Raw genomic sequence first — 25,952 nt, 5'->3', positions numbered from 1 at the left:
GTTTATTTGCCGTACTTGTTGCTTCAATATAAATCATGACTGGCACTAGCTTGCAATGAGCTGCGAATGATTTCTGTTATATTCCAACTAGGCTACAATCACTCCCATCTGGGACTGAAATGTTCCTGAGCAGTTTATCTTTCATGTGCCTTCTGATAGTGCCCTGTCTGAGAATCATCTGTGTTTTTGTCGATCAGTAGCCACTGGTCCACAAGGACTACGACCAGTTGCTACTGGTTTTGAACGCTACTGGTCCCAGATGCTACTGGTTTACCCCTACTGGTCCCAGTCCTACTGGTTTTGTCCTACTGGCCCCAGAACTACTGGTTTGGTCCTACTGGTTCCAGTGGCTACTGGTTTCATCTGGGAATTGTCCAATAAACCAGTTGAACTGGAACCAGATGAAACCAGAAGGGATATTTTTCACCTGAGTTTGAAAGGCAACAGCTAAAAATGAGCGCTCAATGAAAGAATAGGATTCAGGAAAAACTGTTTTTAAAACTTAAATGGAGATAAGACCACTAACAAAAAATTTGGCCACTCTCTCCTCGCTTGGCAGCAGATGACGTCAGAAGACGATAGGCTTCTGCCGCCGCTCCCCAGTAACGGCCTCTCTTTTTTCAATCGGCCACCTATCACGCTGTTCGCCGCCTGTCTCGCTCGTACAGTGATAAATAGAATGACGTTTCACTAAACTCAATTCATTTGTCCCGTGTTCGCACTGCTGCCCCGCCAGTGTTGGGACCTTTTGGTACTGTAGCGAGCCTCGAGCCGAAGGCTCCATCGCACCCCCTTTTTGCATTTTTAGCTAAAATAATTTTGAATGCGTGTTTTTTAACAGCGGAACTGTTGTTACTTCGCCGTTGTTAGTGCGCCGTTGCAGAAAAAAAATACAAAGAAAATAGCGAGTGCTACGGCAGCAACCGGGACAACGACGGCCCCTGGAAGATCTGGACTCGAGTCAAGCCCAATCGGAAGACTGCAATCACTCGCCTAGATCGGGTAAGTAGGCCCCGAGCACTCTTCTTGATGAGACCACTCACAAAAATCAGTGTGCGCGCTATACCCAAAAACGCCCTCGCACATCTGTTAGGCGCTCTTGCGCCTACTCCCGAAATGGCCGAACTCGCAACGCACCGCTACGACGTCGCCGGAAACTGCATACAGGTTACCTTATATGACCAGGAGCACGCTAACCGCCTCCTTGCAACTACAAGTCTCTGCTTTCAGCACGACAACCGTGTGGTCACTCTTCCTATCGAGGTTAAACACTCCCCAGCCGTGCGAATACTTCACGTGGAGTCATCACAGTGGAACCTGGAGATTCAAATGAAACAATTTTGAATTGGATTCGCTGTGAGCAAGCTGAGGTCTTGGCGGCGCAACGGATAGGCAAGACGAATCGAGCTGTTCTAACCTTTGCCTCTCCAACGATTCCGAACGTCGTCAAATACTATATGGCTATAGTTAAAGTATCTCCTTATGAGCCCAAGCGAATGGTTTGCTTCGCATGCCACAACATCGGGCACATGGCGAAGTACTGCCCGCATCAACCTGTGTGTCGTAAATGTGGGCGCGTACATGCCGAAGCTGAACCTTGCGAGCGCACACTTTATTGCGTGGCATGTAAAAAGGATGGGCATCTGGCAGTGGACCCCACGTGTCCGGCCCGCTCTGCCTTCTCCCCTCGCGCCAATTCAAAAGTGCAAGACGGCGTGTCCTGGGCTGATCGTGTTCGTACTCATGGCAACCCAAGTACCAATGCCGTCGGCGCAGTGTCGTCACCTGCTGCAGCTACAGTTGACCCTCCACCTCCACGTCCTGAGACAAGCGGCCCCATTCTGCAGACAGTATTGTCCGAACTTGCCAGCCTCCGAACGGAACTTCACCAGCTTCGTGAGGAAAACGCGCAGCTCAAGGCTGAACTTGCAGCATCCAAGCTGGGGTCTCATACCACGCCCACCCATGCAGCTTCCTCGACCTCAATCACGCCCCCAAAAAAGGCTGATTCCCCCTCTACTTCCATTATTGCACCTGCAAAGTCGGCCCTCCGCAATCCCCTTCCCTCCACGCCCAAGCAACGAAAAAGTCGCAGTACTAGTGTCAAGCGTACCCCCACCTCGCAAAAAGCGACCAACACGAACGATATTATGGAGATTCTAAAATTTATTCGCGCTGACATCCAGCAAGAACGGCGCGCTCGAATGGCTGACATGGACAAGCTTCGCACTTTCACAGAAAAATATGCTGAACAAACTACGGCCATGATGAATTACCTCCAAACCCTACCCGGTCCACCAAATGAAGGCGATGAACCGCCTAGAAAGATAACCCTCTGTGCTACCCTTGGACAATGAAGCGGTCCCTTTGCGTTTTACAGTGGAACTGCCGTAGTTTCAATCAATCGGCTTCTATTCTGTCCAGTCGAGTATCACAAATTCTTCCAGTTCTTATTCTCCTTCAAGAAACCAGATCCATGCCCAAACTTAGAGGATACACGAGTTATTCAGAACCATCAATAACTCACCGTGGCAAGACCACACCACTCTCCCAGCCTCTAGTGGTAGAACAAGCAGCTGTTTTGGTACGATCGGACCTAGGTTGCTGCAAGCTGTCCGTCCCAGGTCAATGCTCGAAGGATCACGAGGTGGTTATCGTGCAGGTTCGCCTACCTGACGGGAAACCAATAATTGCAGCATCCGTGTACTACCGTCCAGTCACCGGCTCGCAAAAATCCATCAACTATAACTGGCTACACCACCTCATTTCGCAGTACCCCCGCACTCCCATTATCATCGGCGGCGACTTTAATGCGAAAAGTACCACATGGGGATATGCCTCTACCGACAGCCGAGGCTCCTGCCTTGAGGCGGCCATTGACGACTGTGGCCTCTCGCTTCTCAATGACCCTACATTACCCACGAGGGTGGGTCTTCATCCCAAGCAAAATAACAGTTCACCTGACCTCACCATTTCTATACTACTGGGGTGATTCGTGAGTGGAGCACCTATACCACCACTTGGGGAAGCGATCATTACCCGATCCTCCTTACTCTTCGAGGAAAGCGCTTCCGCGCTCGTCAATGCCTTTCGCACATCAACTGGACAGCCTTTCGAAGCAACGTTGATATCCCTGAAAATGCTACCCTGTCGCAATTCACTGCGGCTATACAGTGTGCGAAATTGCAGGCTACAGAGAAAATCATCTGTGACTCTTCGACATATGCCCTGGACGCACATCTCACTAACCTCTGGAAGCGCATGCAATCTCTCACCACTCGTTACCTCACCAATGGAAAACGTCAGCAAGACCTGATCCGGATTCGTCGCCAATATCAAATCATCAGGGAATACCAACGATCCCTTTCCAACGAGCATTGGCATAGCCTTTGTGAGAAGCTTGGTAAAGAACGCGGGCTTTCTAAACTATGGAGCACATTTCGGAGCTTGTCGGGCAAGTGCAAGCAAAAACCCACGTTGTTTGCTTCGCTCACTCTCCGAGACACGCCAGAGGACGTTGAGCGTCGCCTTATTACGGCGTTTTTCCCTCACGCCTCTCTCAGTCCCCACCCCCCGCTGCCGACCATAATGGTTCCAGACGTGGATAGAGATCTGGACGCCCCATTCACCATGGGGGAGTTTAAAGCGGCTCTTCACCAGGGCAAACCACATTCTGCACCTGGTCATGATGGTGTGACATGGCAGCACCTGCGTAACTTGGATGAGTCGGCGCACTTAATACTGCTTGATATAATTAATACTTACTGGGCCTCGGGTGACGTTCCCAATGACCTCAAACTGACGCTAGTTCATCCGATACCCAAGCCAAACAAAGACTCCTCTGTCCTGACTAACCTTCGGCCAATTTCACTCACGCCCACGATTTGCAAACTTATTGAGCGCCTAATCAATAACCGCCTTCAGTATTATTTGGAATACGTGCGTCCGTGGTTTCACCCGTCTCAAACTGGATTCCGTCCTCACCTAAGTACGCACGACTGCCTTTGGCTGCTCCGACGTGTTCTCAATCGCACATCACGGGCTGGCAATCCGGATTACGTCCTCACTTTTGACGTGCGAAAAGCATTTGACAACGTTAGCCAATCGGCGATCCTCGAAGAGCTCGCTATGGCCTTCCCCAGCCAAAGGGCCCAAAACTGGATACGAAATTTTCTTGAAAATCGTCCAATTCGGCTCAACAGCACGCATCCAGGATGGAACCCAAGAACATTTTATCTAGACAGGGGTGTTCCCCAGGGTTCTGTCCTTGGACCCGTTCTTTTTAATTTGGCTATGGCACGCGTCGCCCGCAACCTGGAACGGGACACTGCGGCTCGTTTTGCTATCTACGCTGACGATCTAACAGTGTGGGTTGAAGCCGCCGACTACAAATGCACTGAAGACATGGCTACAGAATTGCAGGCGGCGGTAAACAGCCTCTCAACCACTCTCCCAACCCTCGGCCTTGAGCTGGCACCAGAGAAGACAGAATTTCTCCTAGTCCACGGTCAGCACCGACCGCCCGCCAACATGCATCATACTATCTACATCGGCGACACACCCATTGCCTCACACTGTGGCCATATCCGTCTACTAGGTGTTCCCCTCGCTAGCCACAACAGTGCTCGGCAATGGATAACGCAGCTGCGCAAAAATTGGAAACCGATGCTGCGCCTAATCTCTCGCCTTTCCAACAAATTTGGTGGCGCCAACCAATCGGCGTGTCTCACACTCTCAAGGGCAGTAGCCGTCGGTCGTCTGACTTATGGCGCCCCGGCTTATGACCTCTCTTTGGCGCACAAGAAGCACTTAGCGGTGCTTTACCGGTCCATGCTTCGTACTATCACCGGACTTCCGAGGCATACTCGCATTGACGCTCTTGAACGAGCTGCCCCTGTCCCTCCAATGGAAGAGCTCCTTGCGGAAGCCGTGCAACAACATCGGTTTCGGCGGACACTAACACAACAGGGAACTGCACTCTGTGCGTGGGACGAACGTGTACCTCCAGTACTTCCATCGGCCTCACCACCCCCTCCCCCTTGGGTAAGCCCGCCTGTTACAGTTGCCCACCAACGAACCGGAATTCCGCGCTCCCGTCGTACCGCTCGTGAAAGGGCCCTTCAGCGCGTCCTCGCAGCGAAATTGCCGGACGAGGTCGATATTTTCACGGATGCTAGCCTCTCCTCTTCCCATATGGGTCTGGCCTGGCGCTGCCCAGCTCGACCGGACCTGGACGGCTCCCTCACACGTCACGCTTGTAACTCGTCCCCCCTGGAAGCGGAACTCCAGAGCATCCTTAGCGCACTGGATCATTTGGCCTTCACCATTGCAAACCCGCCACCTCCACGCATCCGCATTCTCACAGACTCTCACCAAGCCCTCCAAGAGCTGCGCAAACCCTTCACCGATCATCCAACAGTGCACCGAATCCAACATATGACCGCCATTCTGTCGCGTAATGGGATCACTACCCGTTTGGCATGGGTTCCGGGTCACACAGATCCGGATGGGGGCAACCAGGCTGCACATGATGCAGCACGGGAGCGCCTTGATAGTACACCTCCCCTGGTTGACAACACGTCTCCCTCCTTCCTCTGCCCTCGCCTTCAACTTGATCACGCACGCCAGGCACGGAAGTGCCGTCTTTCTTCCGTGACCCCTCCTGGCTACCTGGCTCTGGCTCCCCCGATGCCTCGCTCTGCGGAAGTATTCGTCAACAAAGCTAGAGCCAACGCAGCTCTCACACCCCACATCACAAGAAAATGGATTTACCCAACGGGGTCTCCACCTCCTTACTGTCCCCACTGCCGAATGACCGTATTCGCCACCCTTGACCACCTAATCTGGCGCTGCTCCGCGTTTTTGCTGTACCGGCCTATCCTCACCAATGCTATGCCTCCCGATGCCTCAGAAGATGATCCTCCATTTGAAGATCCGAATTTTATCAGAGCCCTTGGGCTGTTCGGCGTAGAGAGTGGTCTCTCAAGATTAGTGTAGAATCGGGCCTACTCCGGTCGTGAAAATCTCCTAATGGTAGATCTACACCTTAGCCTGACCTCCGCGGTCTGAAGGGAACCCCTGTGTCGTCTTCATGGACGCATCATCTTTTTAACTGGGCTACTCCCCCCTTCCCCTCCTTCCCCTACCCCTATTTTGGCCGCATGGCCTTCCCTCGCCTAATAAAGGACTACAACAACAACAACAGCTCGTGAGCGCGTGAACCGCGGTGACCACCGAGTACCCGGCTCACGCAGTGACTTTAAAAAAAAAGAAACTCTTGCATTACATAATGCTAAATATAAAGACACATTGATTGGGAGAGGTCACAGCTCCCGCCGCATTCTCTAGAAGTCATTATGAGTAACTGGAGACATGGATACGACTGTGCCAATACTTCCCGAGACGACTTGCAGATTCCGCCACCGCTGCAGCCTCGAGTCGATAACGAAGGGCTGGTGGAAGCTTAAAATTCTGAGCATGACTACGCATCTACCATTCACTGCGAAGAAGGTGACGAGCTCTTCGATGCATGTGACGACGAGATAAAGAGAGAGAGAAAACTTTGTTCTTTAAACAGCCCTAGTCCGGGCCTGTCGTGCCACAGTCTCTTCATTAGGAGATGGCTGGTCCGTAGGACTCCCAGAGGTTCGCACTAACACGAAGGCAGTGGGCCCCCAGAAGTTCTTGCGTCGATTTGACATCTACGCCAGGACCCGGGTTCAACCAGTCCTCCCAGGAAGCGATGCGGGAACGAAGGTGTGGTGGTAGGTCTGGCGGATGGCACTCCCATGAGTAGCACCGCAACTATGCAAATAGGCAATGATACCGAAGCTTAACTATGTGTTCGGCAATGTTCACCTGCAACAGCTTGGCCATTCAAGTCTTGCGCGTGCGTGCAAGCTTCCCCGAATTTTCTGTTTGCTGTCGCAAAAAGTACACCCACGTCTATTTTTAAAAAGACACTGCTAGTAGATTTATTTTATCCGCCTTCTCAGAGCACTTCTAAGCAGCTCCAAAACAGCTCCCTATAATATTTGCGGGAGCAGCTTCGCTTTGGCTCCGCCCACCAATCCCGAAACTGCTCAATGTATTTCTTTTGCACCAGAGAGCTGCCCAATCTGCCCTCGCTGTTCGATAGGAGCAGCGCTAGCAGACGACAGAAAGGCGAGCAGACGACACAACAGGCTCGCAGTCTCGTTGGCGTTCTCGCCAGTTCTCGCTCGTTCTCGCGTCAGTTGATCGTCTGCTCAGTGCGAGAACGGCGGCCTCGTCTGCTGTATCCGGTGTTTGACGAAGGTGGGGCAGCGGTGTTTTGTTAAGGCCACCAGGTTTTCGCGTCTGACAGTAGGTACATGGTAATGGCAATGTTTTGATGCCATCATGAAATGTTAGAATGTCCGCTCGCTGAAGCAATTGCGATGGGCTCTAGATTGGGACCAGACGCAATGATGATGGTTCTATCTCCTGGTATCGGCCGGCGTTTCTGCACTCGGTAAACGTCCCTTTAGGTAGTCTCAAAGAGCATTTGAACTCGTCATCGCTGTAGGTTGGAACAACGCTACAAAGTACACGGAAATACGGTCTGCATCCGGGCATGTGAATTTCACAGCAAGATACGCCACCGTTTCTTCTTATTCACAATGAGAGTCGAGTATCTCCAAAATTGCTGGTAGCGCAACGCGATGTGAACAGTTCATTTCCATTGTCCTGTGCCCACTTCACAGCACTTCTGCAATCAGGATAAGCATTTAAAAAGCTTCCCGTCTAGCTGTGAACGCGAAGAAACACTCATAAAAGGCGCGTTTTGCTGCGTCAACAACGGTTCCCGAAGCAAGCGAGAAATTTTGTAAATAATTTGGCCGACGTTGCAAATTACCATTAGCTGAAATAATTTATAACGAAATAACAATTAGTAGAGTTCTAAATGCAGCGTTCTTGCGCGCCAAGGCGCGCCACCGGTACGCGCAGACGACAAATCGTCTGCTCCTTCTTAGTTTGCCTGTCCCGCTGAATTGTGGACAGCTCAGGGCAGGTTAGATCCGCTTCTTCAGGTCACCCATTACGGAACTTCCTGTCTTAGAGCAGCTTGGTCACTACTCAGAACTGCTTTGGACAGGCATATAAAATGGACACTGAAAGATCGCGCGCTTGCCTGCGCAACTGCAAGCCATAAATGAATCAATGCCGGCATACACTGACTAGAAGCTCACGGCGTCTTTAAGACCACTGTGTAGCAGGCGTGGAGAGGCCCTATCCGTATACACTCATTCATTGCAAGGCACTTAACACAACACGACGCAAGCACTTCCCAACATTTACACACGGCATATTCGACAATACCCGTCATTTCTTTAGGCGACGAGCCCATGTTTTCAGTAAAACGCGTTTTTGAGTTTCTTACCGACGTCAAATTTTTACATCTCATTTCTTATCATACATTTTGAAAACCTGGCCGGCCGTTTACACCAGTCATCTCCATTACCTTGTGTTTTACTTCGTTTAGTTTTACTGAAATGCTTTACTTTTACTTACATATGTCACTCTCATGAAATGACTTTCGGAACGTTGTGCAGTACGCCAAGAGGAAGGGGGTCTTAGAGAGAAAGCCTGTTCTGTCATACACTAAGACTTGACTCGATCCGAGCGAAAACTTTCGTTTGTCGTCGCACCGCTGCTTCACCAGCCAGTTGACAGTTGCGGCACGCTAGCACGGGAAATGTGATTGCAGGTCGGACCTGTGGCAGACATGCAGAGTGCCCATTTGAACATGCACTGCAGCTTTGAAGGCTGAGAGGAGCAAGGAGACAATCCTCCATCGCAAAGCTGCAGTTACAATGTGTCACCATGGATACAATGTGTGGCTAATGCACAGACTGTGTGTAAATTCCCTGTGGGATGGTGCTTTCTGCCGGTAAACAACACTTAATGTTCAATGCTTGTCTCATGTGTTCCTTCTGCAGGTGGTTTTAAAGGGCCCCTGAGATGGGGTTTTTTGGGGGGTCGATGGTATCGGAGCGCAACGGCTATTTCTTGAACTAATCGTGACGTGTTTGTACGCTCTTGATTTAATCAATTTTTTACGAGCGTAAAAACATCAGAAACCTACAAAAAACATCTTTTGTGTGTGGGTGCTTTTACACAGTCACACATATTTGTTTTATACCGGAGTGTAAAGCACTTACACACCGGGCCAAACCGGGCTTGACGCTCCTCCGTTCTCGGCGGAAGGATACAGTGAGCGCAGGAGCAACGACGCTTGCAGCCAGCGTGATCGCTCAGCACTCCGTGTCTCAGTTTTCTTTGCATTTGCTTTCTTGGACGCTGTACCCGAAAGGATTCTTTGCACCATCTGTGTTTCGAGCGTAGCCTCGACGTTGTTTCAGAGGTGGTAACGAACGGCGCGCGAGCGCCGCGCCGACGGCGAAGGAGGAGACGACGCCGGGCACTGCTCGTGATCACGAGGCGCACGCTCAAGTGCGCTCACGCGGGCTGAATAAATCAGTTCAAGCCCAAACGCTGTCGCAGCTGATTCTCTGCGGCGGTCGCGACAAGGGCAAGAGCATGCTCATCCCGTAACGACAACTGCCAAAGAGTTTCATTTCATTGCTTCCCATCAAGTCATGATCGCAGGAAAGTGTTGTTTGCTGCACCGGCCTTCTGAATGAACCTGTTGCCTAGTGTCCTTAGCGCGCTTTACCGTTTACCGTGTTAAATGAAGCAAGAGTAGCCGTTTGCCGCTGAAAACGAAAGGATTGCACTCTGCGGTTTCCGCATTCCGGCTTACCGGCTCTGCCGAGTAGCGACATCTGGCGAATTTGTCGCAAAGCAAATGACACAAACGTTTGTTGCCCAGAACTGTTCGCTTACGCTTGAATTGAAATGGCTTGAATCTTAGACGTCTTAGATTGAACTCTCACAATACAATAATTTTTTTTAAAAGAGCCGTATACTTCTACTGTAGAGCTTAACAAAATCGAAAACATGACGTTGACGCCGCCATCTAGTGGGAAGAATTAGGACCAAGTATTGCATTAACCAGAATTCACGCCACCGCTAAATATTTCGATATAAAATGAGTAAGATATATTGTAATGATTCCGCAGTTACCTATATTACCTTGCCCAAGACGATTTTGAAAGCATAAAAGAGCTATGCTAGTTCATAAAGGCATCTGAACCATTGGAAGCGTGGGAAGCTGGAGTAGGGGCGGAAATTTTGCTCGCTCATTCTAAAAAAAATTGTCATTTATCGTGCTCCTGATCATCATTTAGCAAGAATGTAGTAAACAACATCAACTAAGATTGCTTGCATGAAGCGCAGAGCACAGCGCATTTGCTGTGCCGTAAAGTTCCGGAAGAACGGCCACCCAAATTTAAGTACAGTGATGTCAAGTGAAAAATACGAGATGGGCGAAATTTCGGGTCAAGCGCGGAAAGGACGAATAAGTGACCGCATCTACACATGAAGAGATGATTCGGGTTTGTTTTGTTCACTCATCGGCGCTAAAGCCATGGATTTTACGGGGTGGGCGCGCGTCTTTCAGTAAATTGAATATTTCACCCGTAAAAGGGGGTGGGCGATGTTTCGGGGGAGGGCGTTCACTCGGAACTTTCCGGTAATCTAATCAAAACGCGAGCGTACATTTTGCCGGCGCAGGGGGCTCGCTACCACAGTCGGTAGAAATTCTAGCCTCTGTATCGCTATGTAGCGACGGTAAAAATAAGTTACCGTTCACGGAAACTCTCGCGCATGCAAGGTCGACTTCCGCAATCACCAGTATCTCCTGCTCAAAGTCCGTAAAGACGGAAAACGTTGCTTAAAAAAAAAAGGACGTCGTCCTCTCATGTGCGACCCACTCGCTGAAGTAACCATGGTAACGACGACGCTCTAAACCAAACCGCCGCCGTCAAAAACCGCGGACATTCCGGCGGCCAACCATGAAATGAGTGCTTCGCCTCGGACGAGGTCGGACTATGTCGTCATCGCAAGCTGCCGAGCCAATAATTACATTGGGCAGACTGGTCGCTGTGTTAATGACCGGCTTCGCGAGCACTCTAGCAATGTCAAAAACGGGAGTGGCGGATGGTTAGCGCATCACTGTTCCACGTGTCACCACAAACCGCACTGCGAACCGCTCTTCGACAAATGTATCATAATCGGCAAGAATAAAGATAGATTAACAAGAGAAATTATAGAAGCTGAAAAAATAGATAGGTTGCAGTCTCACTGCGTGAGCACACCCTCTGTATCCCTTTCTCAAAAAGAACTCTGTTATCTCAGGCGATTATAAGTGTCTCTGCGCATGTGTCTCTGCCCCTTTCTTTGTCCGTGTCTATTTTGCGCTTTCAGTTTCCATTCGAAAGAGCAGAAAGGCGCGTGCAGTGACAAGCCGCACGGGCGATTTGTAGAAACCGCGCGGGAATGTCGATTTCTAGTCTTACCTGAAACTGTGCGCTTGTTTAGCAGCATTTCCCTAAACAGCCGCAAAATGTCGATGCTCGAGAAGCTGCAGATTCAGGGCATCAGGAGTTTCGGTCCACGAGAGACCGACAGACAGGTGATGACGTTTTTTTCGCCCCTCACACTGATCTTGGGCAGCAATGGCACCGGCAAGACGACCATCATCGAGTGCCTGCGTAACGCGACCACGGGGGACCTGCCGCCGGGCCAGGGCAAGGTGTTCATCCACGACCCCAAGCTGAATCGCGAGATGGAAGTCAACGCGCAGATCAAGCTCAAGTTCATCGACGTCACGGGCCGCGCCAACGTGTTAACGCGAAGTTTCCTCTTGCAACAAAACAAGGCGAGCGTCAGGTTCAAGACCGTCGACACTGCTCTCGTGCAGTACAACAGCGACGGTTCGAGGACCACGGCCACGCCCAAATGTTTCGACGTGGGCGCTACCGTCATGGAGCTCTTGGGCGTGCCGCGCGTCATTCTGGAGAACGTTATCTTTTGTCACCAGTCAGACTCGAACTGGCCGCTGTCCGAGAGCCGCACACTGAAGACCACGTTCGACAACATATTCGCAGCCACGCAGTACATCAAGACCCTGGAGCAAATTCGCAAGCAGAAGATCGAGTTCGCGAACGGCGCCAAGTCCATGAAGGAGACGCTGAAGTACCTGCGAGCGAACAAGGAGAAGGCGGACAAGTACGAAGAGGAGGTCACCAAGTCTGAGCAACGCCTCGAGGACTGCGCGGAGACGATCCGCGACATTGAGGAGAGCCTGGAACCGCTGCGCGCCGCATGGAGGGCCCTTGAAGACAAACAGGACCAGGAGCGCGGCCTTCAGCAGAAGCTGCGAGCGGAAAAGGAGCAGCTGCAATACACAGAGAACGAGGTGCGCCGAATTACTTCGAACCTTCACTCGGGTGAGCTCCGAGTGAAGATTGACACCGCCAAGAAGGAGCTCAGCGGGCACTTCAAGGACGCTGGAAAGAAGTACATGACGGCTCTGACGGAGATGAACGTCAACATCAGCAGGGACCTGGACATGTACTACCGGGCGCTCAACTTTGCCGTGCTCAAGTACCACGAGGAGAAGATGAAGGACATCAACCGGGTCATCAAGGAGCTCTGGCAGGGCACCTACTGCGTCGACGACATCGACTACATCCAGATCAAGACGGACACAGACGAAAAGGGCCTCGAGAGCTCCCGGCGGACGTACAACTACCGGGTGGTCATGACCAGGGGCACAGTGGAGCAGGACATGCGCGGCCGCTGCAGTGCCGGCCAGAAGGTGCTGGCATCGCTCATCATCCGGCTGGCCCTGGCCGAGACCTTCTGCCAGAAGTGCGGCATCCTGGCGCTGGACGAGCCCACCACCAACCTGGACCGCAGCAACATCCAGGGGCTGGCGCTCTCGCTGGCCAAGATCGTCCAGGACCGCATGCGCCAGCGCAACTTCCAGATGATCGTCATCACGCACGACGAAGAGTTCCTACGGCTTCTGAGCCAGCGCCATGGCTACGCCGAGTACTTCTACAAGGTGGAAAAGTCTGACGATGGCTGCTCGAGGCTGCACAAGTGTCGCTTGAGCACCATTATGTAGCGCCCCACTAATGGCCTACTGCAAGCCCTTGGTGGGACTGTGATAAGTGGAACGACCCAGTTTCACTCTTGCGTTTATCCTAACTTCTTCAGAAGAGGACCTGTACTTTATTTATTGATTTAAATGTTACGATAATTAAATAAGCACTGCTTTTGCGTAACGGGCTGTTTGTACTGCTGATTGAAAAAAGTATTTTACTTCATAATACTTGTTGTTGGGCGACCTGGTTCATCGTACAAATAGAATTAGGCACAAAAAACCGATGCAGGGCAAAGGAAGAACAGATGGGACTAGCGCTAGTTCACTTCTAGTATCAGGGAATCAAAGTACATGCGCAAAAAGTTCGCAGTTTTTACCATTTCAATGTGTAGGAAGTGACCGCAGTAAATACTTTTACGTTGGCTTTCGGGGTGTTGTTGTTTAGAGGACTTCCCATTTCTGCCGGAGGCAACGGGCCCATAGTTTTACCCAAGTAGCACAGAACATTAGAATAACGTTATCTGGAAGTTGCGAAAGTTTAAATAACGTTAAATGTTACGAGGCAATGTTTATGTAACGTTTAAAAAAAACATTCAATGTTTATGTTATGTTAGAAACGTTATTTTTACGTTGAAAACAAACATGTATGTTAACGTTTTCAACGTATGTTAACATGTATGTTAACGTTAACGCCCATAGTTTTACCCAAGTAGCACAGAACATTAGAATAACGTTATCTGGAAGTTGCGAAAGTTTAAATAACGTTAAATGTTACGAGGCAATAGGCAGTTTTAGCATATCGTTACCGTGTTTACGTTACCGTTTACCGTGTTTGCGGGAGTAGACTGCGCAGCGCGAGAGTTACCGCGGACGGTAACTTACCGGCACAGGCTTCACCGTCGCTAGTGCTTCCGGTAACACGGTAGACGGTAACGCAAACACGGTAACGATATGCTAAAACTGCCTAATGTTTATGTAACGTTTAAAAAAAACATTCAATGTTTATGTTATGTTAGAAACGTTATTTTTACGTTGAAAACAAACATGTATGTTAACGTTTTGTTCCCAACATTTACTTAACGTTTAGGAAACAACTTAAAACCAATGTTAGAAATACTAATGTTATTACAATGCTCATACTCAACATTAAAGTAATGTAAATATACAAACATTATAATAACGTTCAGGACATGTTCAGGAAACAACTTATCCCCAATGTTAGAAATGGTAACGTTATTAAAATGCTCAGGACTCAACATTAAAGTAATGTACAAATTGAAACATTATAATAACGTTCAGGGCATGTTCACGGCAGAACATTAATGGGATGTAAAAATGTAAACATTATTATAATGTTAAGAAGTACCCGCAAAGCAACGTTATAGGTAACATCTTTATTGCAACATTATTACAATGTTCAAGGCATAACGTTGAAGTAATTTTAGAAATTTAACGTTATTAAAATGCTCGAGGTAATACTGTCAGGTAACATAATAAATCTGAACATAAGCATAACATTTATGTTACAACGGCAGGGTGATGTTATGCTTGAAGCATTAGCGAAATGTTCAAACTAATTGCACAATACAACTGGCTTTTACCAAAGTCTTCAGGGGTACAGGGGGTCAAAACAAGTCCTCCCCCCGAAATTTCTCGTGAGGGAAGTGGGAAGGGGGAGGGGGGGGGGGTCATCCAGGACGGGTGATTCGCGCGAACGTGAATCGCACGCGCCAGATAACGCTTCCAGGCTCCAGCACGTACCGGTCGGTTCTTCTGGCTCCCTCTTCACCATTTTGACATATTAAAGGGGGGGGGGGAGGATATTTCGGGTTATTTCCTTATTTCACATATATAGAACTTTGCATCTCGTGCCGTCGGCGTGTCGCCACCGATTCTGCTATCTTTGGCGTGTCTTCCGCGGCCAACTTCTGGCGGCTCAACCCCCCCCCCCCCCCTTCCCCAGCCGATATAAAATCCTGGCTACGCCAATGCTTTTAAAAATCGCAGCCACATTATTTCAGTGCTTGACTGCATTTGGACGCCGCCGGAGATGTGCTGAGACAAATGTTGCAAGTGTGTATGCGTGCGTGTTTATTTTGTGTTATGAGCCCAGCCCAGCCCAGGACATGGGCAAGCCAACGTGTTGAGGAGGGTAAATTACAGCGCCAATCGTGTCATCAGTTGTGGTTTTGGCCGCTGCGAGTCCGCGCGAAACATTTCTCAGGCAAGGCGGCTTTCCCCTCAGTTGCCTTTTGTTCCCTCAGAGGAATAGCTCCGTCTACAACCGGTCCCATTTATGACCAGTCCTATTGTTGCCCACCGCCGCTCCCCTCGTTTTGCAAGGCGTGTATCATGCGGGTGCGCGCGGCGGGTGGGGGCTTGCTCCCCCTCTCAAGACCTGCAGGGGAAGTGCGTCAAAAGCCTGTTCTTGTGTCTTGTATTCTGGCGTGAGGCTGCCTGGTATTTTTCTTTTCTGTCATCTGCACCGAGCGCAAGAAAGAGCGACAGCACAGAGCAGCAGAAGGTGTTTTGCGTCATCGAGAAATACACTTGTTGCCGGGAAACAACGATTTGCAAGTCAAATGCAGGTTACTTCAAATATACACGAAAGCACGCTTTTAACTATTTTCAGTAAGCATCATATGAAGTTAAATTTATTTTAGGAACTGACTAGGAATGATTAGGAATGAATGACTAGGATGAATGAATGAATGAATGAATGAATGAAATAATGAATGAATGACTAGGAATGAATAGGAATAGAAAAAAATGAATAGGAATTGACAGTGTTATGTGTAATTTTTGCATTCCTGTCACGTTTGCACCGCAAATTCTGCGCCATTGAAGCAGAAAACAAAAATGCGAGAGCTGCTTCTTATCAATGCGGCGATCGAATTAACACCCATTGGATGATTTGGTAGATCTGTAACGAACTCACACCTACAGTGAAAGCCAGAGTTGCCCTGCGCATGCAACGCGAAACTGCGACACCTCAGTTTCGCGTTATTTTGTTTCGCATTAGCCATATAAAGTACAACAGCATTGTTATGGTGCATCAGCCACAGAGGAAGAAGACACGAACGCCAGTGCCTAGCCTGCTCGCACGTGTGCTAAATTGTAGCCAAAACAACACGCTGGGCGCGCTCAGATCGACTCTGAGGTGTACATGTATTGAAAAGGAAGAAGCCGAAGCTCTGGCGTTCTTGGTCTGCGCGGAGCCTTCTGTTATGTAAATACGCCTTGTTGGTTGATGGGTTGTAGGGTTTAACGCGCCGATGCAACGCAGGCGATGAGGCGCGCCGTAGTGAAGGGCTCCGGATTAATTTTGACCACCTGGGGATCTGTAACGTGCGCCTAAATCTCGTACGCACGGGCGTTTTTGCTTTTCGCCTCCATCGGAAAAGCGGCCGCAGCGGCCGGGAATCGAACCAGCGTCCTCGTGCCCAGCAGCACAACGCCTTAGCCACTGAGCCACCAAGGCGGGTGTAAATACGCCTTGTAAATACATCTTCGTTTCACGTCTTCCTCTCTGTAACATTTTGGTGGCGGTTGCTAACCATATATCCATGCTCCTGCCTTGAGCCTATACGAGCGCGTAAGTGCTCACTATCGATGCCCTACGCTCACGCTCGCGCTACAAACGGCTAGCCTCCTGGTTATAAGTTTAGTCGGGAAATCGACTTCATGATGTCGATGGGCGGTGGACCCTAGGTGAAATCAAGCACCGGGACCCTTGCGAAGTATCTAACCAAGCTGTACAGCCTTCCTTTGTAGCCGCATAACTGTATTTCTAGAGTGGATTTCAACTTTTAACAACAAACTGCACTCCGCTGTCGCTCCAATTCCTCCCCATAGCGCTGCGCTGGCGGCACGATTGCTGCCTAAATATTTTGATGTCTGCTGCTGCGGTGTTGTTAATTCACTGCAAAAGCTATAATGTTTGTCAACTGTATTACCTTTGATGAAACTTCATAAAAATATTTAGGCGACGAAATTGAAACTTTGAAAACTTCCCTTTGCGGCAGACGTAATCAATTCGTCAATTTTGATGCAAGCCTTGGTTTATCCGCCGTGTAAAAGCACGCACCACGTCGAAATATAGAGTTACGCGTACAGTTAAACCTGTATGTAAAGAAGTTGATAAAAATTCAAAATTTTCGTTACATGCAGGTTTTCATTATATGCAAGTTTCGATTTAAGGCACCCGTAAATGAAGCTGAAAATAAATCAGAATACTTGACATCAGGGACAGTGAACTCTCCCTTCAAGAATTTATTTCAGAGTGAAAAAAATGCTCTATTTGCGGCTTCTGCTTTTCCACGAAGTTTTTCAGTACACGGCAGTCCAAAGAATCAAGGTCACTTATACCCCTGTATTCGCAAGCGTAACGTAACTATCAATTTTGCCTTTTGACACTCTTCGCTGCTTTAACCAGTTTCAAGGAGCAAACGTGTGCTGAAAGGGCGCCTTTTCGCGAACTTGATGCTATTTAATTGTGCACTCAAACTTTTTGAGAAGGTGCTAGCTGGCATGCTGTACCGAACGACAACGTTGATCCTACTTGCCTGCGGAGACGGCACCTGACATTGCGAGCTTGTCTTGAAAAGACAAATCTTTTTGCTTTCTAGTAGCAGAACTCATCACCAACGAACCTACACCTCAGAAATCAGTGGAGACGCGCGAATATACTCACCGACAGTTGGGCCTAGCACCTAAGCGACACCACACTCACATTGGAAACACACGGTAGTTTGCAGCGCGGGCAATGTTCGCTAATATAGTGCATATCTCCAGCCAATTTTCAGAAAAAGTGCAAAAAACGATGGCTCATCAGCGTAGCGAATTCGTTACATGAAGGTGTAACTGTTGCCATGCCTTCGTTATATAGAGGTCAGGTCGAAAACGCATCGTTTTCAATGAGGCTGGCAATGGGGATTTGAAAAACTTTGTTAAATCCAGGAATTCGTCACATGGAAGTTAGTTACATCCTGGTTCAAATGTAATTGAAATGACTCCTTTTTTCCCATTTTGTGCCTTGCAGACATTGTGCTAACTCAAAGCCCGAATTCTTCTCACAGGCAAGGGCAAGACGATTAGGAAGTATTCGAGTCCTTATAATCAGCCGAAGCGCAATGTTTAGCCTCCAATTACGCGAACTTCGTTTAAAACCTTGAGTTGCGTTTGTTGTTGAAAAGCTGCGTACCCATATTTTTCCCATCATCGTGTGCGGCGTAAGGACACGAAGCCCTCGAAAAATGGGGAGGGTGAGGGAAGAGGGGGGGGGGGATCGAGCCTTTCAGCGCCCACTTTGTTGGCGCCTATGCCATCGAGCTAATTTGAAACGAATCATCCGATCTCAGTGTCTCCCTGTTACTGTTATGACGGGGTCTGGGACATTTCGGTGAAGCACGTTTCGGCGCACGGGCTTTCCGATGCACGGACTTCTCGGTTCAAAGGCATTTCGATGCGAAAACATTTTGAAGAACAGATATGGTTACTCGTAGTGTGCTCCTAACGTGCCACGATGGAAGAAGACAACGACGGTAGAAAACTACGACGAAGCGTTTGAGTACGCAAGCAGTGCACGTGCAGTTTTCTGGAAACAGCGGTAATAAGACAACGCCAGCGGTGCGCTAGCTGTCTCGAGCAGGTCATGTAAAATATATTTGTTGGTACTAGCCACCTACTTCGGTCTGGTTCTTGTATGCCTTATTTGCTTTGAACGTATTGTTGTATTTTGATTTTGGTAAATCATATGTCGTGAATGACTATTTACTGCACTTACTGAATTTTTTTATTATATTAATGCCGCGCTTCAAAAGTTTATCTTACGATTTGTGTTCATTGTTAGGTTTTTCTTTAACACACTTCAAGCAACACCTATTATAAAGCAGATTTATTTTACTCGTTGCGGCTTATTTCCTATTAAGTTGTGGTTCTTTGGGCAGGGGAGAGATTGCTCTAGAGTCACTCAGAAAACATTTTAGAAAACATTAGAAAGAGCAGTTTCTAGCCGTAATATCCCGTAATTTGCGTAATATTCCGTGATTTACTGTGAAATGATATCCTATTATTTCTAGTCGTGATACTATGTAATTTTCGGAGCCGTTTAACGGGGGAGGAAGAAGGGGGGGGGGGGGGAGATGGACTCCATGTGCGAAGGCATTCCTGGCGAAGGCATGCTTTATCGGCGATCAGGCGAGAAATTACGTAATCGTGTTCGCTAATAGTGCTCAAGGCTGCAGGGGTAACTCGCTTGTTTAAAGCATACATGTACGAAAAATTCCCCCGCATTTCCCCGAGGGGGAGAATGTGAAAGTGCGAATGCACGGTTGTCGGCCCGCTTGCGGCGCTTGCGCTCGGCCCCCGCAGCCCAACGCCTCGCCGCCTTCTCTTCCATCTCTTCCATCGGGTTTGTAGTATCACGTGTACACCACGCAGTTATCAAGCCGCTATAACGCCGCTGAGTCGCCAACGCACGCCGCTGACGACGTAGTTTGAATGCGTTAAAGATATAAGGCGCGTCTAACACTGATATCACCGTCGCGGCCGTGGCTTACGGTACAGTTTCAGGCATGACAGATAAGTACCGAATGCCGTGGGATGTTAGAGGAAGGTCTTTTTTAAGAGTTCGTTGGAGGACGTCCCAAAAAAAGACGGCATCCCAACAATCCAAGAAAACGTGTTCTACACTTTCTGGCTTCTTGCACAAGAAGCAATCGGCACCCCATGGCAGATAAATATCCTTGCTTTGCATCCACGTTTTAACCGGTAGTGTTTCTGTGTGCAGCTTGTAAAAAAAGGTTTTTACCCCTCCCGGTACTGTCATTTTTTTAACTCTTTTTAAAACATCCTGACCTGGGCCAGCACGGAATCGGGTCCTATACAGAGGCTCGGCAAACAAGGATTCTGTTAAATCTCTGGACAATTTTTTGCGGGTTACTGAAGACAGGTAATCGCGAGAAAAACGAGCAGTCAAGAATCGGTAAGCAAAAACCACTTCACGCAAGAAACAACTGACATTAGTACGTGATCCTTGAACTGTGGACACAACAAAATCAGGTAAAGCATTGACCAACTTAATCTGCAAGAAAGCACGTACAAAAGGGTGAGACTGGTCTCTTAGAAAAGAAAAACGTGATACAAGTTGGCGAATAAATAAGTGGGGCAGTGCAAGTCCACCCCCTTCTAGCCGTCTAAAAATATTGCTCCGACTCGTCCTTTCGAACTGGGACTGCCATACAAACACTGCAAATATACGATGTAATTTTTGCACATTTAACCTAGAACAATACAATGCCTGCATAACGTACCATAATTTCGATAAAAAAAAAAACATTACAGACAGTTGCACGGGCAAATATGGACATGTTCCTACCTCCCCATCTTTCCGTTTGCTCGCGCACATCGTGTGCTCTCTCGTTCCAGTAGGCCGTATTTTCTCGGTAATGCTCAAAAGGGATGCCGAGATAACGCGTAGGCTTCGTTGACCAAGACACCCGCTCGTAAACACTTGGTGCTGCTGGCCAAACACCATGCCAAAGACCAACGCATTTTTTAAAATTCACCGAACTGCCAGTTTTATCACAGAATTCCTGCGTGATGCTCAAAGCATTACAAACACTTTCACGATCAACGCAGAAAAAAGCGACATCGTCCGCATAAGCAAGTACTTTCACGTCACTGGACTCCAAAACGTACCCTCTGATTAGATCACTATTGTTAATTTTGGCACATAAGGGTTCGATGTACAAAGAGAAAAGCAAGGATGACAGTGCACATCCTTGTCGTACCGACGAACGGACGTGAACGCTATCTGTTAGTTTTTTATTAACGATTATTTTGGTGGTCGAGTTATGATATGCCATTTTAACCCCTTCAAAAATGACTTTACCAATGCCGACGTGTTTCAGAATTTTAAACAAAATGTCATGGCAAACCTTATCAAAGGCTTTTTCGAAGTCTATCTGTAGCATTGCTACTCGCCTGAAATCCATGTCACACGATTCAAGAATACTGCGTACAACATGAATATTTGTGTAAATGCTCCTCCCCTTTATGCCACACGTTTGATGTGGCCCTACTAATGTTTTGATGACCGATTGTAGTCTTTTAGCTAGCACTTTCATGAAAATTTTGTAGTCTGTGTTTGTTAATGTGATCGGTCTGAAACCAGTTACTTTGATAAGTTGTTCTGGGTCATCGCTTTTGGGTATAAGTATCGTATGGGCTTTGGAGAAGGAGGGAGGTAAACAACCCTGCCTGAAAGATTCACAAAAAACATTGCATAAAAAAACTGCCAAGTCTGACTTGAAGGCTTTATAAAAGTCTGCCCCTAACCCGTCAGGTCCAGGGGATTTACCATTATTGAGGTTCCCTATTGCCTCTTCAACTTCGCTAACGGTTATGGGCGCTTCAAGTCCTTCTGTAACTTCGCTTTCCAGCTGCGGCAGTTGCGTGAGGAAAAGACTGTCGAAACCTGTTTGAGGCTTTTTGTAAGAGAAAAGGTCTTGGTAATGTTGAAAAAAAGGCGAGTTGTATTTCGTGTTGCTCTTCGGTAACTGCGCCGTTAAACTCTATTTGGCTTATCTCATTCTTTTTTGCGTAGCGTTTTTCATCCGCAAGTGCACGCTTTGTTGGCATCTCGCCAGCAGTGTAATTCTCTGCCCGTGCTCTTATCAATGCTCCTTTATATTTTTCTGTTTCTATCGCTTCTAGTTTGGCCTTTATGTTACGTATGTCTCCCATGAAAGTGCCTGGCTCGTTGGCTTCTTCAACTGTCAGTCGGTTTAGTAATTCTTTTAAATCAGACTCCTCCTTTTTTGCTTCAAATTTCATTTCGGTAGAGCGCTCGATAGCCACCATTTTGACGTGTTGTTTGAAACGTTCCCATTTTTCGATAATGTTGTGTTCATTAGCATCTTCCAGTGATTTGTTTTCTTTTAGCAATTCAAGAAACTTTTCGTCTTGTAGTAGCTTGATATTAAACTTCCAGAGTTCGTAGTTAAACTTTGCTCTTCGTTGTTTCACCCCTCCCACCGTAACTGATACTAGGCAATGGTCGCTGAAGGATACTTGTTCAACAGCGTATTGACTACACTCAGGGGCAAGGTTTGCCGATAAATATATTCGGTCGAGACGGGCATGGCTTGAGCCTTGATAGTGGGTATATCTGACCGTATGCGCATTACTAGCCACATTTACTACGTCTTCGAGTTGCAGGTTGCTCAGGCTTTCTTTTAGAAACTGAGCACTAGAATCGTAAGGGGCATTTTGATTCGAACGATCTTCCTTGTTGACTACGCAATTGAAATCGCCTAGCAACAGGACATGTCGGTCACAATTGAGCGTCTTGATCAGGCCCTCGAAAAAACACTTTCGTTGATTCACTTTAGTGGGAGCATACACACCTACCGCTCTTAACTGTAACCCCTCGTAACAAAAATCACAACTAATGAAACGACCTTCTTGACAGGCCGTTACCCCTTGAACTACACAATTCAGCGACTTCCTTAGAAAAAGACAACAACCGCCAGACGTACCAACCGCATGGCTAACGCACACGTCAAAACACCTCCTAAAAGGCTGTACCATAGTGTCAGTGTGCTGTTCACTTTCTACTTTGCTCTCTTGGATTGCTAGTATGTCTAACTGCCTATCCTCCATGAGCTTAGAAAGTTGAAACTGTCGCTGTTTCGAATTGAGGCCTCGGACATTAAGCGTAGCTACACAAACAGGCGCTTTAAATGCCATAGCCCTCTTTTTTTTTTTTTTTTTTTTTTTGTAAAACAGCACACCTACACCACGGCACTTACATTAGACAGGGCTGTTAAGTAGCCCGTCGGGAAACCCGAGATGTTGACGAAGAGCGTAGTTGCCCCGATGCGTACTTGCCCTTTTTTCCGGTTGCGACCTTCCACTCGTGTTCCAAGCGCTGCAGCTTTTGTTCGTCACCCAGTTCGGTCAGCTCACGCGGGCGCTTCGAGGACGTCCCTTGTTTATCCTTCGTGGCCGCTCCCTCGGTGTCTTCCGCGGTCTGGTAGCCGTCGCTAGGTAGGGTCAAAGTCGATTCTGACGAGTGCTGGCTAGCAGCGTCGTCCTCCTTCTTCTTGTCAAGTTCCACTGCCTTGGATGTGTCGTCCCCATTTTTCTGAGGTCCGTCGCTGGTATTTCCCTCACGTACTTCATCAGGCGGCGTAGGAAAGGGCGGAGTTATGTCAAACGCTTTCTCCGGTTCTTTGTTGCCTTGTGCGACAGTCACTGCTGAAGCTAACGCCGCCGTTGCCGCCCTCTCCGCTTCCTCGACGTCCATGACGTCGGGGTGCACCTCCTGCTCTTCGGGACGCCCAGTGACGTTAGCGTATGTGCGTACGCAGTCGCGGGCTTCGTGTCCGAACGAGCGGCACTGGGTGCACTTCGGAACTCTGCAGTCCCTTCTGATATGACCCCTCCTACGACAGCGCAGACATACAGGTGCACGTCCAGGCACTACAACAAGCACGGAACCCCCGAATAACTTGAAAAGGTGTGGGAGCTCGTCGGGCGATAGGTCTTCACGTAGCGTAAGACGCACCAACCTTGTCGTCGACTCGGCGGATTCAAAACCCGCCGCTGCCCAGGTGTCTTGGCGCACGTCCTTGACGTCCCCGAATTCGGTGAAAGCCCTGCGCACAGCCTCGTCCGATACATGAAATGGCACCCAATGCACTTTGATTGTCAGTTCCTGGTGGGCGGGGTCGATGATGGCGCAGAAACGCCCCTTGACCTGAATTCCTCCGGCGGTTATCAGACGTTGTTTTGCTTCTTGCGTGCGCAGCTTAATAAGCCACACATGTCCCATTTGGAAAGGACCGATGCCTCCAATATCCTTGAGCACGCCAAACTGTTGAAGTGGCGTGCGGAAGTCTTCAATCGTGTAAGGCCTTCCGCCAAGGTCGCAGTGTAGGATCAAGCAGGTCTTCATTGAATCCCCTGAAGGCAATGTCGGAAGCAAAAACCTGTAGCCCGAAGGCGCACGAGAGGACCGGTCACCGCGGCTGAACATAGCCGCAGAATCACCTGGCTCGGAGCCAGCCATCACCACGTCCGATCGCTGCGCGAACCGGAACAGGACTTTGCGGGTCGCGCTGCGGCCCGCAAAGTCCTCGGATCGAAACCTGGCGCCGGATGCTGTTTTTTCTTTAAAGAGCACTGCGGACGCCGCCGCCGACGCCGGCGGTGGATGGTTTGGGGTCGCTTATAAAGTGCATTCGCACTTAAAAAAAACCCCTTTTTTGTAGTTATGTGACCACACAGTTATTCCGTACGCACCAGCCGGACTGATTAAGTTGCCCACAATTCTTTTTTCATCGAAGCATGATATTTCTGACTAGTGAATCAAAATGTTTAAGTTCTAGTTTACAAAAAAAATGCCACTGGTGTTTTTTTACAAATTTTCTCCCTACACCACTCGTATTTCATGTTTGGTTATGAAGCGTTCCTTGATCCAGGCATCACGATCAGTCTCGTTCAAAGTCAATCTTGTTCGCGAGTCCTCTTCATTCTGTTCGTTGAGACGAGCAGGTAAGGCTGTCTTCACTTTGCGATGTAAAAGGCGAACTTCGCGGCGCTGTCCCCAAGGGCGGGTGGAGAAGTTTCCCGTCGTATTGTGCGACGTTCCTTTGTGTAGCATCCCCCCACGGCTTTTTGTTCATTCAGACAGGTTTCAGCCGCAGACAGCGGCTGCGGAAAGTTGCTTGGAGATCCACTGCCTTCTCGCCCCATATGAGAGGGAAAGAAAAAAGGGCAAGGGCTCAAGGGGTCTTTTCTCGCCACTGCCGACCCCGCCCAGGTAGCACAGAATGTCTAGAAAACGTCGTATTTATGGAGGAAACGTCAGAAAGGGATTTCAGACAGGAAAAGATGGCTTCTAGAAGTCAATCATTGCAAGGATAATATCCCTCAGACAACGACGTCTTTAAAACGTATTTCTGATAACTGCTGTTAGCAGTTCTTCCTCTAGCCTTCTTGTAGCCGGCCGTACAGTCCCGCGCTTGGGCACGCGCTGGTTTGAGAGAAATCAGGTTTGGCGCCAACAGTAGGGGCATTTTTTTTACCTGAACTGGTGCAGATTAGTGCAGTGTCGTGCAGAACAGTGCAGAGGGTTACTGAGGATATCAATTAGTAAAAAAAATGAACATATGCTTCACTCCTTGCACCAGTGCATCCAGTTCAGGTAAAAAAAAATGCCTCGGTATGGCCTGATGTGACTCCATGGACTGGGAAAACAGTGGCTTTCCTCTCTGCCTCTACCTCCTCCGCAGCGTTCGCATGAGCTTGGGCGCGCGCTGGGTTGAAGAGTAATCATTTTGGCGCCAACCCCAACGGTCAGTTTGCGGCTGGGCGCCGATCTTCGAGCTTCTTTGTGTAGCCCTCATTTTTGTAAGTATTTGCTATTTGTGCCGTTTTCATTGGTCACATATTGTTCCGCCCGTTGATACCGCCGCGCTGTGACATGATTTTGATGTATTTGTGACAGTGATTCTGAAAATAGCTTTATTTCCAGCCACAAACGCCCGTTAAGTTGTCTTGATGTGTGCAGTTTCGCGATGTTGTCAAACACGAGTGTTGTATACGTAATACCGTGGTTAGTTTTAAGCGAGAACTATTTGGTTAAGCAGCTGCTCCTGGAATATATTGTTGGCATTGTAACATTTATTAAATGTTTTGGTTTACTTGCGCGACAACTTGTGCTGCATCTTGGCATCCTTGGTCGGAAACGCTGAGCTGCGCTTTCACCGTAATTTTTAAGAAAGCCGGCGTCAAAATTTTGCGGCATCTTTTTTGCACTAACCCAGGAGGGCCGTAAGCGAACAAGTGGGTTTGTTTCACTCCTTATGGGAGAATTCTGTCGTCCTATGCCATGACGCAGTGCCTG

General features: G+C 48.7%; 2 protein-coding genes across 2 annotated transcripts; one reads left to right on the top strand and one right to left on the bottom strand.

The window, feature by feature from the left end:
• The first annotated feature begins 11,334 nt into the window (after positions 1–11,334).
• LOC144138240 (uncharacterized) lies at positions 11,335–13,504 on the top strand. Its single transcript, XM_077670428.1, has one exon. The coding sequence runs from the start codon at positions 11,489–11,491 to the stop codon at positions 13,055–13,057; it is 1,569 nt and encodes a 522-aa protein (XP_077526554.1). The 5' UTR covers positions 11,335–11,488; the 3' UTR covers positions 13,058–13,504.
• Positions 13,505–17,568: 4,064 nt separating this feature from the next.
• On the bottom strand, positions 17,569–24,132 carry LOC144138238 (uncharacterized). Its single transcript, XM_077670427.1, has one exon. The coding sequence runs from the start codon at positions 24,111–24,113 to the stop codon at positions 22,866–22,868; it is 1,248 nt and encodes a 415-aa protein (XP_077526553.1). The 5' UTR covers positions 24,114–24,132; the 3' UTR covers positions 17,569–22,865.
• Between the last annotated feature and the right edge of the window lie 1,820 nt (positions 24,133–25,952).

Source organism: Haemaphysalis longicornis, unplaced genomic scaffold, assembly GCF_048455015.1.
Source record: "Haemaphysalis longicornis isolate Haplotype H1 unplaced genomic scaffold, Haemaphysalis longicornis Haplotype H1 scaffold_5, whole genome shotgun sequence".
Classification (NCBI taxonomy): domain Eukaryota; kingdom Metazoa; phylum Arthropoda; class Arachnida; order Ixodida; family Ixodidae; genus Haemaphysalis; species Haemaphysalis longicornis.
Note: the sequence above shows the minus strand (reverse complement) of the source record. Positions and strands in the feature narration are given on the sequence as shown.